The 14,327-nt window shown below is 31.5% G+C and overlaps 1 protein-coding gene across 1 annotated transcript in view; it reads right to left on the reverse strand.

Annotated features, from left to right (window-relative positions):
- The window catches only part of LOC126748821 (ankyrin repeat domain-containing protein 50), a 68,950-nt gene extending 56,656 nt beyond the window's left edge, over nucleotides 1–12,294 (reverse strand). The window contains exons 1-5 of the mRNA XM_050458307.1: nucleotides 12,155–12,294; nucleotides 7,311–9,242; nucleotides 7,042–7,257; nucleotides 6,825–6,951; nucleotides 2,521–2,753 (exon numbers count right to left, since the gene is read on the reverse strand). Of these exons, the coding sequence (XP_050314264.1) occupies nucleotides 2,521–2,753; nucleotides 6,825–6,951; nucleotides 7,042–7,257; nucleotides 7,311–8,969 (2,235 nt within the window). The 5' untranslated portion in view covers nucleotides 8,970–9,242; nucleotides 12,155–12,294. The remainder of the gene's footprint in view (nucleotides 1–2,520; nucleotides 2,754–6,824; nucleotides 6,952–7,041; nucleotides 7,258–7,310; nucleotides 9,243–12,154) is intronic.
- Nucleotides 12,295–14,327: the final 2,033 nt, after the last annotated feature.

Raw genomic sequence — 14,327 nt, forward strand, 5'->3', positions numbered from 1 at the left:
TTTAAAAAATTATGTTGGACAGTACGTGGTGGTGCTCAAGGAGGGTGCAAAGGTTACCATATAATCCCTTGATAAACTAAACCAACTGACTGTTAATGTGTTAATGACAGTTCTTCAAATTCGCACTTTTTTAACGTATTTATGCCTGGGTTAGTTTACCTTTTTTCAAAAATACTGAAATTTTTTCTTCTTTTTAAAAAATACCTGTATTTTTTAGGAAAGCGATCTATTTTTGTTGTGTGTAAATTTGTTTAAGGTTAAAGTAGTTTTTTTTAATCGTTTTTCTTGATCAATAATTATTACCTCATAAGCTGAGAAACTGTTCTTTCTTTCAATATACTAAATATTTGGGCTTAATAAATTAATTAGTTACTTTACACAGTATGTCGATTTTTTTTTAATTTTCTTTTATGGGTATTATTTTAGTTTTATTATTGTAAATAAGCAAAAAAAACACGGTTTCTGTAATAAAGTTCTTTTCTGGTTTTAATTAAAATTTTTGGGAAATATTTTTTTTTGTTAAATAAATTACATTAATTTTATAATTTATATTTGGAGTTTTGTGTTATTGTTTTCTTATTTAAAATACAATCTTTGAACTAATAATGATATAGTTACAGGAGTATTTACGTGTTAATAATATCGTGTAAGCACATAATAATTGTTTGATATTTCATCAGTAAAAAATTATTTAATCTTTAATTATACGGTGAGGTATGTTATTTTTATTAGGTGAATTTTTCGTAGGATCGACATATAATTATGGCTATGAATTGTAGACTATTTTATGGCTCCACTTGTTTAATATTTTGGTTTGTTCTCATTGTGTGCAGGGTTTGTTATTGTTCTTCATATCTCAAATGTTCACTTGTCCTGGTGTGTTTATTTGGAGGAAGTGGGTCCTATGTTGCGGGGTATGGTTCTTCGGTATTAAATATGGCTGACAACGAGGAGTATTGTGCGGAAGTCACAATTCGACAATAGCACATCTAAACGTGATATCTCTTAGAGAGATAGCGCAATTAGCGGGGGAAAGGAATGGGAATTAGGAAGGATTTTCAGTTTAAGCTAATTGAATTAATAACTAAGTTTTGAAGCTGTGGGAATAAAATTTTGCCATAAAAAATAGAATTTTTTATTTTTATCATTGTATCGCCCGCTTTCAACTGAAATTGATGTTTTTATGGATATTATCGAAGATCTGTTAAGCGTTACTATTCCACATAGTCTAGTTGAGTTAAATAGTAAAAAATGCTCACTTCCGTTATTTCAGACAAACAAAAATTTAATTGATCAAATTTCTAATAGTTTAAAGATTCAGACAAATCAACGGCCAATAAGTAAAGTTCCAGAGACACAAAATTTTAAAACTTTTGATTCGTGGCTTTCTTTTGAATCGCATATTAGGGGGAAACTTGGACAGGGTTATCTGCGACTAAAATATATTTATTAGTCTTAAAAAACACCTGTGATCTAAAGTTAAGTACCTTCTATGTAACACGTTATCTTTATTTGTTTATGGAGACATTGTTTACCACTCCCTTTTGTAGGCATATTCTAATTCAATACAAAAAATTCAGAACTCTTGTTTACGGTTCTCTTTCAATATTCCATTTAAATGGCACGTAACTCCATTCTTATAGGGCATTGGAGATTTTTCTATGTCTAACAGATGTTAATATAATATATTTTCATGTACCTATAGCCTAGCATAGAATGTTTAACACTGGAAAGCCACCTTAGCCAAGGGCCCGCTTTGTTCCTGGTCAACATTTTCATTTTACTAGAAATAAAGACGAATTTGTTATTTGTTATACAGCGGCACCCTACGGATTCTTTTCAAAAAGCTTTTAGATTTATTTATTGCTGTTAAATGTAAAGCAACTTGCCATACGTGGAATGTTAATACATAGTATACTTAGTAAGGTTTTGTTTACTATTACTTAATTAACTTCGTACCCATTTTTTAATATCCTAATTCATTGATAAGTTAAGTATAACTGATTGTAGCTATTTGATTGATTTTTCGCACACCGATCTAAGATAGCACTATAAAATTTAATTTTTGTTTTTTGCAAAACATGCACTGTCTCTTACATATTTTCTCCTCTGTCTTTCCTCATCGCCCTAGACGTGTACTAAATGTACCGTATTATTTTTTAATGGACGTAAGTTGATACAGCCCTGCTCAGGACTTTCAACGAAGGATTTACAGAGTTTAGCGGGTGAAAATTCACTTTGAAAAGAAAAACACTGTTTTCTGAACTGGTACAGAACTTTGGCAGCGTTTAACGTTAAAATTATAAAGCTCCAGCCTGCTTTAAAAGGCTAATAACAACTGACTTAGAAATCATGTCTGGTTTATTTAGATAGCTTTTCATTTGAAGAATGAAAGATGAAAAAATATAAAAAAATATCAAGAAAAACTCGAAGATGCCAAGAAGTTTATTACATATTTAAATTAGAATAAAGTTGAATATTGAAAAAATAATCAAACTTAGAAATGAATTAAACACTGACCTGGCTTTCATACTCGCATCCAGAAATATCTTGCTGCTCCACCGCCCCTGCTTCTAGTAACAACTTCAGGACTTTCTGATCTGTCGGCAAAAAAGCTCCAAAATTAACTCCAGCCATTTCATTCCCTTCCAGTAAACATTCTTCTACATTGCATCCGCTCTGAATCAGCCAGAGCACTGTGAGTGTGTGAAGATCCAATACCGGATGACTAGAGATTTTGGTTGGCACTGAATCTTAAAAAGTGCACTAATATAAAACCAGTTTATAAAAAGAGCCTATTTTTAAAAGTCAATGTGTTAAGACACAACAGTTGTTCTTCTGCAAGCTACAGAAAAGACAACACCATGTTTTGGATTGTTATGTTGTACTTGTGTTAAACAATTTCGTAAACACGTAGCGGAAATAAGACCTCTAAGTATAACCAAATTAACAATGTTTTAAAATTACAACGTAATTAAGATAAAATAAAAATGTTTGACTATACTATTTACAAATATGCAACCGTAATATCATATTTGTTGCAGTATGGAGTAATTCAGTAGTATCATCCCGGGTGGTTGTTTCCGCGCTGTGTGAAATAAAACGGTTGCTTATTTGTAAAGAGTATAGCTGTTTAAAATTCAGGATTTAGAGAAGCAAATTCTATATTCATGAAATAGAAATTTAGTAAAGAATCAGCTAATATGAACGATAATTCTTGTTTCCAGTAATAGAAATAGGTTCATGTCTGGATATCACAAAATATTATGACTGTCTAATATAAGATATAAAAGGAGTTTTTCGTGGATTTTTTTGCAAATCTCACCACGCCAGTATGACTTTGTTTAAACGCAGACTTTTATATTCCCTTGCAGCAGTATTGAAAGAAGCCACAAAGTTTTGTGGTTGAATTTTCTGGCTTGAGAACATAATGATTGTAAGATGATTTACAAAGACCAATTTTTGCTCATTTCACGATAGTCATATGAATTTGCTGTATGAAATCGGCATATTGTATATAGATTTTAGCGTTTTTCAAAAGAGGATTTTCAAAGAATAAAATTGGAGTCACAGAGTATGCGTCATCTAAATTAGACTTAGAGTAGGGAAAAAGGAAGCGAAACAATAAAACAACCCAATTAGTTTCTGCAAACTGGGATTTGGTATAATCCTTTACTTCTGCTGAACATATCAATGGAAAATATATCAGCTTTAGGAAGCATATTCCCTGGAGCAAGAATTTTAAAATCATTGTTTGTTCAAGTTTGTCTACTAATTTTAGGTTTGAATTATTCCAACTTCGAATATTAAAATTGAAACTTGCACATTAAAGGAAATTTTCTTTAATAAAGGAACGTTAATGTCAAAGATTGGTGTTCGTAAATTAACTGGTTTTATTGTACAATAATTAGAGATACCAATGCTAGTGCCAGCTGATTGAATTATACCCAAAGTTGATATTACGTAATTATTTCAGCGAATACCAATGCTCCAAGCAAGATTCTATTATTAAATTACCTTGACATGCAGAGTCTAAAAACAAGTAAATCTTTTCAACATTTTCTGGAACATTTAACATTCCAAATTGTGAATAAAGTCGTCCATTTTCTCAAAGAGACTTGGATTCTAAAATCTAAAGAGGGCCTACACAAAGTGTCGGTCTCCATCTTTTTTTTATTCAAAAAGTCGGTTACACGTATTTTGCTCCCAAGAGCATCATCAGACCCAAAAATTAAAACTGGAACCATGTTGTAGCATTTGTAGCCCTAAGATTTTTAAGGTGCCATTTTTTACTAACATTATGGTTTTTTATTGTAACTCATTTCTTTGTTTTTAGGTCTGATGATGCTCTTAGGAGCAAAACATGTGTAACCGACTTTAATTAAAAAACATTTTTGAGACTGTGTAGTCCCATTTAGATTTAAAATTTCAACATAGTTTGTTGAATTCAAAATAATCATCCATTATTCTCAAAGAGACTTAAATATATGACCAAAGGGGGAGAAAGTAAACTCAAAGTCAAAATCTCACAAATCAAGCGTCTATTAAAAGGTTACGGGTTTCGCCGCTATAGGGCATCATCAGACCTAAATAAAATGATCAAAGTTAAATAATAAGGTACAGAACGCTAATTAACAGAAAAGACATACCTATCTAAATACAGAAACTACACACTGACATAAATAAAAATATAAAATATAAAATGTCTAAACCATCGTGTATCGTTATTGACTAAAATATGAACTTTAAAATCGCCAAATATCACATCCAGTACATTTTATACATATTATATTATAGAGAATCAAAACAAATACAATTATGAAAGGACAAAAAAATATAAAAAAGATTTTTGAAAAAATTTAATTTAATTTTCAGGGATCGAACTAGAGACCATTGGATCCGAAGTCCGAAGCATATACCTTGTCATCCAATGATCCAATCCAATTCAATGGTCTCTGGTTCGAACCCTAAAAATTAAATTAAATTTTTTGAAAAATCTTTTTTATATTTTTTTGTCCTTTCATAATTGTATTCGTTTTGATCCTCTATAAGATAATATGTATAAAATACAGGGTGTCTCACGACGAATAGACGCGATCGATATCTCGGAAACTAATTTTTCAAAAATTTTGAAAATTTGGCAACATGGCACAGTCAATGGGGGCTACACAACTAAAATATTTTGACAGTTGTGACGTTTCCGGTTATACCGGAAGTAGGTGTCAACTTCGTTATTTTAAATGGAACACCCTGTATATTTTTACATTTTTGGCTTTTACGTGAAATTCTAAGTATATTTTGTGTATAATGTCCTATACCTAAGTGTAACCGTTTTTGACATATTTTTAATTTCATGTGAAAAACTATGTTTATAAGCCCTAACATAATTCTACTCCCTTTTAGTAGCCTTTATTTATTACTTAGTTTTGGTTTTATTTTAGAGGAAGGACCACTTTAAAAGACTATTTTAATATTTGGCTAAAAAAAAGATACAGAGGGCTCAAAAACTAGCATTAAAAATTAAAATGAAAAAATCATTAAAAGTAATTTTTTTTAAATGGAAACCCCCTATTTTTATAATTTTTTCATAAAGATAATTAAAAATAAGGATAACTTTGTATAAGGTTATCTAGTCCAAAAATTAATAGTTTCCGAAATATTGGCAGTTTAAATTTGGCCTAATATTAAAAGCCGTATAGTAACACGGCTCAAGGATTGTTGATTAGTTGATCATGACGGTTGTCATAGTAACCGCTAGAAGCGGCAGTACGGCAATACGGCTTTTAATATTAGGCCAAATTTAAACTGCCAATATTTCGGAAACTATTATTTTTTGGACTAGATAACCTTATACAAAGTTATCCTTATTTCTAATTATCTTTATGAAAAAATTATAAAAATAGGGGGTTTCCATTTAAAAAAATTGACTTTTAATGATTTTTTCATTTTAATTTTTAATGCTAGTTTTTGACCAGCCTGTATCTTTTTTTTAGCCAAATATTAAAATAGTCTTTTAAAGTGGTCCTTCCTCTAAAATAAAACCAAAACTAACCAATAAATAAAGGCTACTAAAAGGGAGTAATCGGTAATTATGTTAGGGCTTATAAACATAGTTTTTCACATGAAATTAAAAATATATCAAAAACGGTTACACTTAGGTATAGGACATTATACACAAAATATGCCTAGAATTTCACGTAAAAGCCAAAAATGTAAAAATATACAGGGTGTTCCATTTAAAATAACGAAGTTGACACCTACTTCCGGTATAACCGGAAGTGTCACAACTGTCAAAATATTTTAGTTGTGTAGCCCCCATCGACTGTGCCATGTTACCAAATTTTCAAAATTTTTGAAAAACTAGTTTCCGAGATATCGATCGCGTCTATTCGTCGTGAGACACCCTGTATACTGGATGTGCTATTTGGCGTTTTAAAGTTCATATTTTAGTCAATAACGATACACGATGGTTTAGACATATTATATTTTATATTTTTATTTATTAATTAGCGTTCTGTTCCTTATTATTTAATTTTGATAATTTTATTTAGGTCTGATGATGCCCTAATGCGGCGAAACGCGTAACCTTTTAATAGACGCTTGATTTGTGAGACTTTGACTTTGAGTTTACCTTCTCCTCCTTTGGTCATAGTTTGTTAAAGACTTACTGTGCTTTGGCATACAAAAAGATTCAAAGAATGCATATGCATAGTTATTTTTGTAAATCTTCATTAAGAATTAAGATATGTTACGTACTAGTACTTCATAAGACTCTAGTAATATTATATTTGACAATACCAATTCTTACTTAAACATAAACTTACCATCAAACACTGTTAATAAATTGTGCCCAGAGGAGGAAGCTGTATTAGTGTAATCATTGACCAACAAGTTATTTTCACAGCTTGTAATCATTATTGGGTTGGTGGAAACCTCAATATTTTTGGAAATCTAAAATAATATTTATTGTATGTATACTTTAAGAATAATTTTACTACAACTTGATTATAACTCAACTAAAACCAACGACTTTTTACTTACCTGATTACAAGTTTTATTTAATTTATTAACTTCAGCATAAATTGGGTGCTTATCGGAAACCGGACTCTTTAAATGTATATTCTCAAACTTTGCTTCTAATTTCTCTTCAAAATTAGCATCTAGATTATTTTGACTAGTGTCTGTGTCGGCAAAACTACTTTCTAAAGCTTCCATATGATTCAATTCCAGTTCTTTTTCGTAAGTTTTTGTCAATTCCTAAAATTTCAAAATATTAAAATGAACATACAGAGTTCAGTTGTTAAACGTACTTGTAATGCCCTCAAATCTGAATAAATCTCAGTGGATGTCTTGTCTAAGGAATTCTCTTCCAAATTTTGGGACTTCTCCTGAGTTAGTTTATACATTAATGTTGGACATTTTTGATTGGGCTTTTCACTTAAAAATTGTTCCATTCTGGTAAGATGGAATACATAGTCATATATTTCCTGATTATTCAACGCTTTTGCGTGTAATGTATAATACATCGCAAGAATACAGTGGCCGTGAAAAATATTACACAAGTACTTCTGGGTACAATGTTTAATATCTAATAGCCATTCCGCAAACGAGTGGTGAAATAACCTTATTGTCCCATTTCGAGAAATCACTATAACCTTTTTCAAAAGGTTAAATCGCTTTCTGAAATCTTCAGCTGTCATTTTTGAGTTATTCATTTTTACTACATCAAAAAGGAGGGCCTCATTAAGAGCGCACTTGGCAGCTAATATAACATTCAAAAGCGGCTGTACTCTAGCAAATTGTTTCCTATTAAACAAGCGCTGGCAAAGCCATAGATAGAGTCCATTAAGTGTCCCAGGAATTTCACGTACTTCTCTTAACACTATAAAATTTTCGGCAACTCCATCCAATACTTTCTCTAAGTACAAAAAGCAGCCATTGCTCTTGATATGTAACTGATTAAGCATTTCCGCAGTGTCTCTACTTATATGCTGCCTTAAACTGTTTTCTTGATCTAATCGAGCTAATATATATTGTTGTACATCCCTGACTACTTGTGTTTTTCTCAAGTCATCAAGACTTAGCTTTCTAAAACCAGTAAACATTTTAGCAATACTCTTTGACTGTTTTTTCGCTGTGCAAACCAACAGGAGCCACTGGGGAAAAAGATGATGATGATTAGCAAGCAGCTCGGCTATGGTGCGTGATTGAGAACTTCTTTCTCGTGGCTTTGACCTAGTTAATGTTGAATTTGAATAGATAAAAGAGTGTTCATCTATAGAGTCTATTAAAATAAAAAGTGAAGTTTTGGGTGGATCTATTTCCAACAAAGGAAAAAGTAAAGCCCGCTTGAGACAGTCATCTGGGTTAGTTTCAATATTTTTTGCTCTAAGAGCTATTTGAATTTCGGGATCTGCCTTTAACTTTTCTAAATAGGCATCAGCAATAACAGTTCGAGGGTTGGGAGGAACAACATTGGATACCGGAGGTGGATCTGGTATTCGTTTAGCCTCTGAATTAGGCGACAGTAAGTTTCCTGCATAAATATTACTGTAAAGACTCTCCTGCGCTTTTTCCTCAGAAGCGTTTTGGCTAGGGCTTATGCATTCCGTCTTGTCCTTTTGCTGTGATAGTTTTCGTCGCATGCTTCTCTCTTTATGACTTTCAGTTGAGTGATTCAGTATTTGGGTTACCAGAGACCTAACAAATTCACTTAAAGATAGACTTTTCTCGTTATGACCTTGTAAAAAGTGATAGCATAGAAGTCTTCTGTTTAAAGCCCTCTGCTGTCTGCCAGGAGGTCCCTGAGAGGGCCAGCATAACTCTGAACAAAACGTGGTTTTTCCACACCCTGAACTTCCAAGCAACAAAGCTCCACAAGTTTTGGAGACAGGTCTTTGGTCTAAACAATGTAGAAGTTTCTGAAAGGCCCATTCACGACAATAAAATTTTTTCCGGTCTTCAGCCATCGTTGTAGCGATTTGAAAAATTAAAACTCTTTATCCCTATAAGTCACTTTTTGAAACGATTTGTTTATGTTTTGGGGTTTAAATTTTTTTGGAGTAATAAATGCCAGTCTTATATGTTATCATTCTTGACAATAATTGTTACATTTTCTTAATAAAGACGTTCTGCTTGATTATGTTTTCTCAAAAATATTAAGTGGAGAGACATGTCCTGGAGCTTTTTGGCTTTGAGCCATAATAATCTTTGTCTTCTCAGCAACTATTTTAATATCGGCGCTAAAAATAAAAAGAAAATGTTATTTAGAAAAGTTTATTTATATTGTGTTAAATAATTTATATATTTAAAAAAAATCCATAAAATAATATTCTATAAATGCAGTTTAGTCAGTTATTGTAATAATTTATGACCTTAATTTTAGTTTCATTATCTAAAAACAATGACTACATTGTTTGGATAAGAACCAATGGATCATATTACTCTTAGTAAAAGTTTTAATAACTAAGTTTAAGTAATCCAAAACTATTAGTAGTCAAAAATTTAATTCTAGAGAAGTCATTCCAAAAGTTCAATAAACCTAATTGAGTTAAGTTGAATTTAAGCAATTGAAAGGTAAAGTTAAAGTACTGCTTAAAGGAATCTTAGAAAAATCTGACAGAAGATTCTGGTGGTGCTGAGCAGGTGGGTACTCAGAAACATGAAATATGTAGTAGAATAAGTCCAAATGAGTTGCAGAATAGTATTACATTATCACTACAACCTATGAAAATCCAAGTCGATGGCAGAGATAGAATTACCTTATATTATATTCATATCCATGAATTACACCTCTCCATGGTGTAAAAGACAAGAGAAACAATGTATATGACAGAGTATTAAAATTATTAATAATTTTTTTAAATAAACTATCTCCATCTCAAAGCATATGGAGCAAAAAAAATGGGAGATGAAACAACTGCATACATGAAGTCCAAATAAGGTTTTTGTGGTATCTCCATATTGTTAAAAATAATACCTACCCATATGAAATGAGTATAAACCTCATTTTTGTCATTTTTCCCTAGTTCAGCTCATAAATAGTAAAATTAGCTTCTCAACTTATTATTTTAATAATGTTATATATAATGTGTTATATATACTCTCCCCAAGAACAGTGCATTACTATGAACACTTCATTAAAGGTTTACAAGATGTTATCCCAAATATGAATTTATTAATTTTTCATGACTTTAATGCACCGAACATGAAAATTAATGCAATGGACTTTAAATGCAAATTGCAACTTTTCTACATGCTAGGTTGATGTGATTAAATAAAATTAACATAGACTTATAACCAAGTCCTTGGTTATAAGTCTATGCAAATTAAGAATATAAATGGTTATACCTTAAATTAAATTTATTCTAATTTGATTTGTGATGTTATTGAGATTACTTTATCAATATTGACGGTAGATAGTTTTCATGACCTTTTCTGCGCAACACAAAACTAAAAATGAGATCAATAATGCATCTAAATCTTTCATTTTTCTTAATAATTTGCTTTGTTAACAACAAATATTTGTTCATAACAATAAAGCTTAATTTGATTTTGATTATTTCATAACAAACTGAAAAATAAATATCCGGCATTGGTCAAATAGGTACCCAGGTTTGTTGTTAAGGATTGCATAGAAGCCATTTATACACCTCTTTGCTATATATTTAACTCTCTTTGCAGCCTCCTGAACCATTGGAAAACTGCTCATGATAGAAACTGCTTACATAATTATAGTAATTGAAATTTTTGAAAACTTTTTGAAATTTGTATTTATAACTTGACACATAAGAAAAATCACTTATGGACCATCACAGGTTTAATCCTAGATTGGGGTCAAATAGGGTTGTAGTACTAGAGGATACATCATACTGATTTTCAGAAGACATTTGATCAGATCAATTTGTATATATTTTTATGAAAATTAGAACATTTATCATTCTCTGAAGGAGTGCTTAAACTTATGAAATCTTATTTATTAGAGAAATGTCAATTTTTTGAAGTCGAGGGTTGACCATCCGATTTTGTCAGGAGTCCTGCAAGGTCCAAACTTGAAATCCTTGCTCTTTTTAATGTTTATAAATGACCTTGCAGAATGTTTAAAAAACCTCAAGCTAATTTTTGCTGATGATCTTAATTTATACTGGTAAATATGTATAGAATTAGACTACCTTCAATTACAAAACAAACTAAACATTCTAAACGATTGGTGTGAATAAGCCCTCAGTATGAAATAAATTCCAAAAAACTTGCTAGAATTGGAACAGTTGAGGATTTGGACATGAACTTTAATGACTCTCACTAATAATTATTGGCCCTCTTGTTTTTTATAAAGCAGACAATAGTTCATGAACTATTCATTAAACAACAAATAAAGGTAATACAAAAATCTCATCAAAATTGACAAAAATAAAGGAAAACAGTCATGGTCTCACAAAACTTAATACATGGCTGCACATGTTTCACTCATTACTACAGCATCGTCAGGTCTTTAAAAGCCGAGATAATGGTTCATCTTACAGCAATTAAAAACAAAAAAAAAAAATGATTTCACGAGTAATCTTTTTAATACCCAAATAATTGCAGTAGGATATTAGAACTTATGCATTTAAACTGAAGCAGAAAATAATATAATAGAACAGAATTGCTAATTCTAAATCATTAATAATTTAATACTGAGTCAAAAATACATTTTTTTTTAAGATTTAGTTACATTAGAATGCAAATTATCTCATTCATTAAATTTTTAAGGTCAGATGACTCATCACTAATAAGGCCTATTTAAATAGGAAATACTCTTACCAAGCCCACACAAAATAGATAGGAAATAAGAAAAAAAACAATGCAAAAAAAGATTTCATGCACAGGTTTTATAATTTAATTTTTAAAAATGTGTGAACATTGCAGATGAGTATAAAAATGGTATAAAACCTCTTTAGTTACTTTCTTACCTTATTAAGATGCATAAATAAAATAATAAATGCTAATATTATACCATTAGATCTCAGATTATAAACAAATTCTATTATTTAGTCGTATAGGGGTCATTATTTTTAGGAAAATTAAGTAAATATTTCTCAGTTGTTTTATAAGACTAAAACGCCTACACTATATAAAAATCATAAATGTCCAATATTTTATTAAAAATACTTACTTATTTATTTTTAATAAAAATGATTTGTAGCCAAAAAACGCGATCAACAAAAAATAAAACTAAAACTATTTATTTATAACACTATTTATCCACTTTTATCTATAAATATTTTTGGTTATGACAAAATCTAGCTGTCACAAACTGTCAACGCGGAACCCCCATAGACAAACGGTTGAAGTTTATGTGATTTGCACTAGATGGCAACAGCTCCAGTTCATCTCTAAGGTTAGAGGGACGTAGTAGGTAATATACAGTGTGATTCTTTAATATTGAAGAAAAAATTGGATTCCTTAAAGCATAATGTTGTAAACCTAACTTTCGAGATACAGGATCGTTAATATGATAAGAAAAACTTTATCTTGCACTTGAGTGTAATCTAGATTATCTTGTGAAATTTGGAAAAAAGGCATATTTTGATGTTGGAATAATTGCCATATAAAATACTAAATAGAAAAAAAATATACATAATAGGCTTAGTTCGTTTAACTTGCAAATGTATATGGACTCACCAACTCGAGTGACTAAATATATTAGTCCATCACAATTGACTACTCTTACCTTCCAAACTCAATATATAATAAATATATATATATATATATATATATAAAAAAGTGCACTGTTATCAATGATGCTTTATCAGAGCATGAGGTTGTTATAGGTAGGGTTAAAAATACCATAATAAATATTAAAACAAAGCCGAGTTTTGGACGAATATTTGGTAAGAAAAATTATGAGGACTTTTAGTACAATTAGTATACAGACTATAATTTAGGCACCTCTGTTGACTGGAAAAATCCAGGTATATTGCCTGACTTAATCTCTAATTTTCCAGAGTGTTGCAACTATTTAATGTTTCTTTTTTCATTGTAAAGCTTACGTCAAAGTCTAGGTCGGAAAGGTCTTGGGTAACAATAGGGCTTAAAATTACTTAAAAAAATCTGAATCATACCACCAGAAAGCATACAGACTGCCCACTATTTCACTCGTACTTCAATTCGTATCGACGTCTTATTAGGGTCCTTCCATACCAAAATTTCGTAAAATTTCGCATGATGTCTTACCTCAAATCAAATAACCTCCTTAGTAACTTTCAGTATGGCTTCAAAGAGGGCCGCAATATGAATACAATTTCCTAAATGATCTATATGCCTAAATGAATGGCGGTGGTGTTTCCGCAGCAGTCTTTTCTGACCTTTCAAAGGCATTTGATTGTGTTAGCCATGGGATTCTGCTTCTGAAGCTTGGCTGCTATGGTTTTACAGGCCTAGCACATTCTTGGTTCCGTTCTTATCTGGAGAGTCGTTATCAGCGAGTTTTTGTGGGCTCTGAGATCTCAGAAAATCACGAGATAACAGGAAGTTACCACAGGGATCGGTCTTGGATCCAAATCTTTTTCTTTTGTATGTCAATGATCTTACAAATCTGGACATTAAGGGAAAAATGACCTTATTTGTCGATGACACCACAATTCTTTGGCATGGATCGAATAGTGAGTCGTTGCATCCGACCCTGATGATGGACCTCCAGAAGATACAGGACTGGTTTGACTCCAATAGCCTGTCATTGAACTTCAATAAGACCAAAATACTGGCGTTTAGGAGTCAGCTTTGAGATATGTCCATTGGCGGTACTCAAGTTGCTGAACACTCCAGCAGCAAATTTCTTGGTGTCATCCTTAATAACAACCTTAAATTTACTAATCATGTACTTGATCTTGCCAGTAAAATATCAGCTGGTTGCTTTGCCGTTAGGGTCGCAACTAAAGAGCTTGGTACTGAGATGGGTAGTACTATACATTTTGCGCTTGTCGAGTCTCGTATTCGCTACGGTATTTGTTTTTGAGGAAATGCTAGCAATTATCTTATCCAGTCTCTCCTTGCATAGCAAAAGAGAGCCCGGTATAGGTATATCAGGTATATTTGCAAGGCACAACCTCGGGATTCCTGCCGCCCTCTCTTTGCTCGAGAAAATATTCACCTGCGTGTATATACTGGAAGTTAATAGCATCATGTTCAAGAATCGTCATAAGTATATGGCAGAAGACCCCAGGTATGTGACATGACATGACAGAGGAGCAATCTGCAACTAACCATTCTCGCGTCCGCTTCTCATTTTTCATTTTTCATTTCTTCATTTTCTTCATTCATCATTTTTTTATGAAGGTATAAGCGTT

Source organism: Anthonomus grandis, chromosome 2 (assembly GCF_022605725.1).
Source record: "Anthonomus grandis grandis chromosome 2, icAntGran1.3, whole genome shotgun sequence".
Classification (NCBI taxonomy): domain Eukaryota; kingdom Metazoa; phylum Arthropoda; class Insecta; order Coleoptera; family Curculionidae; genus Anthonomus; species Anthonomus grandis.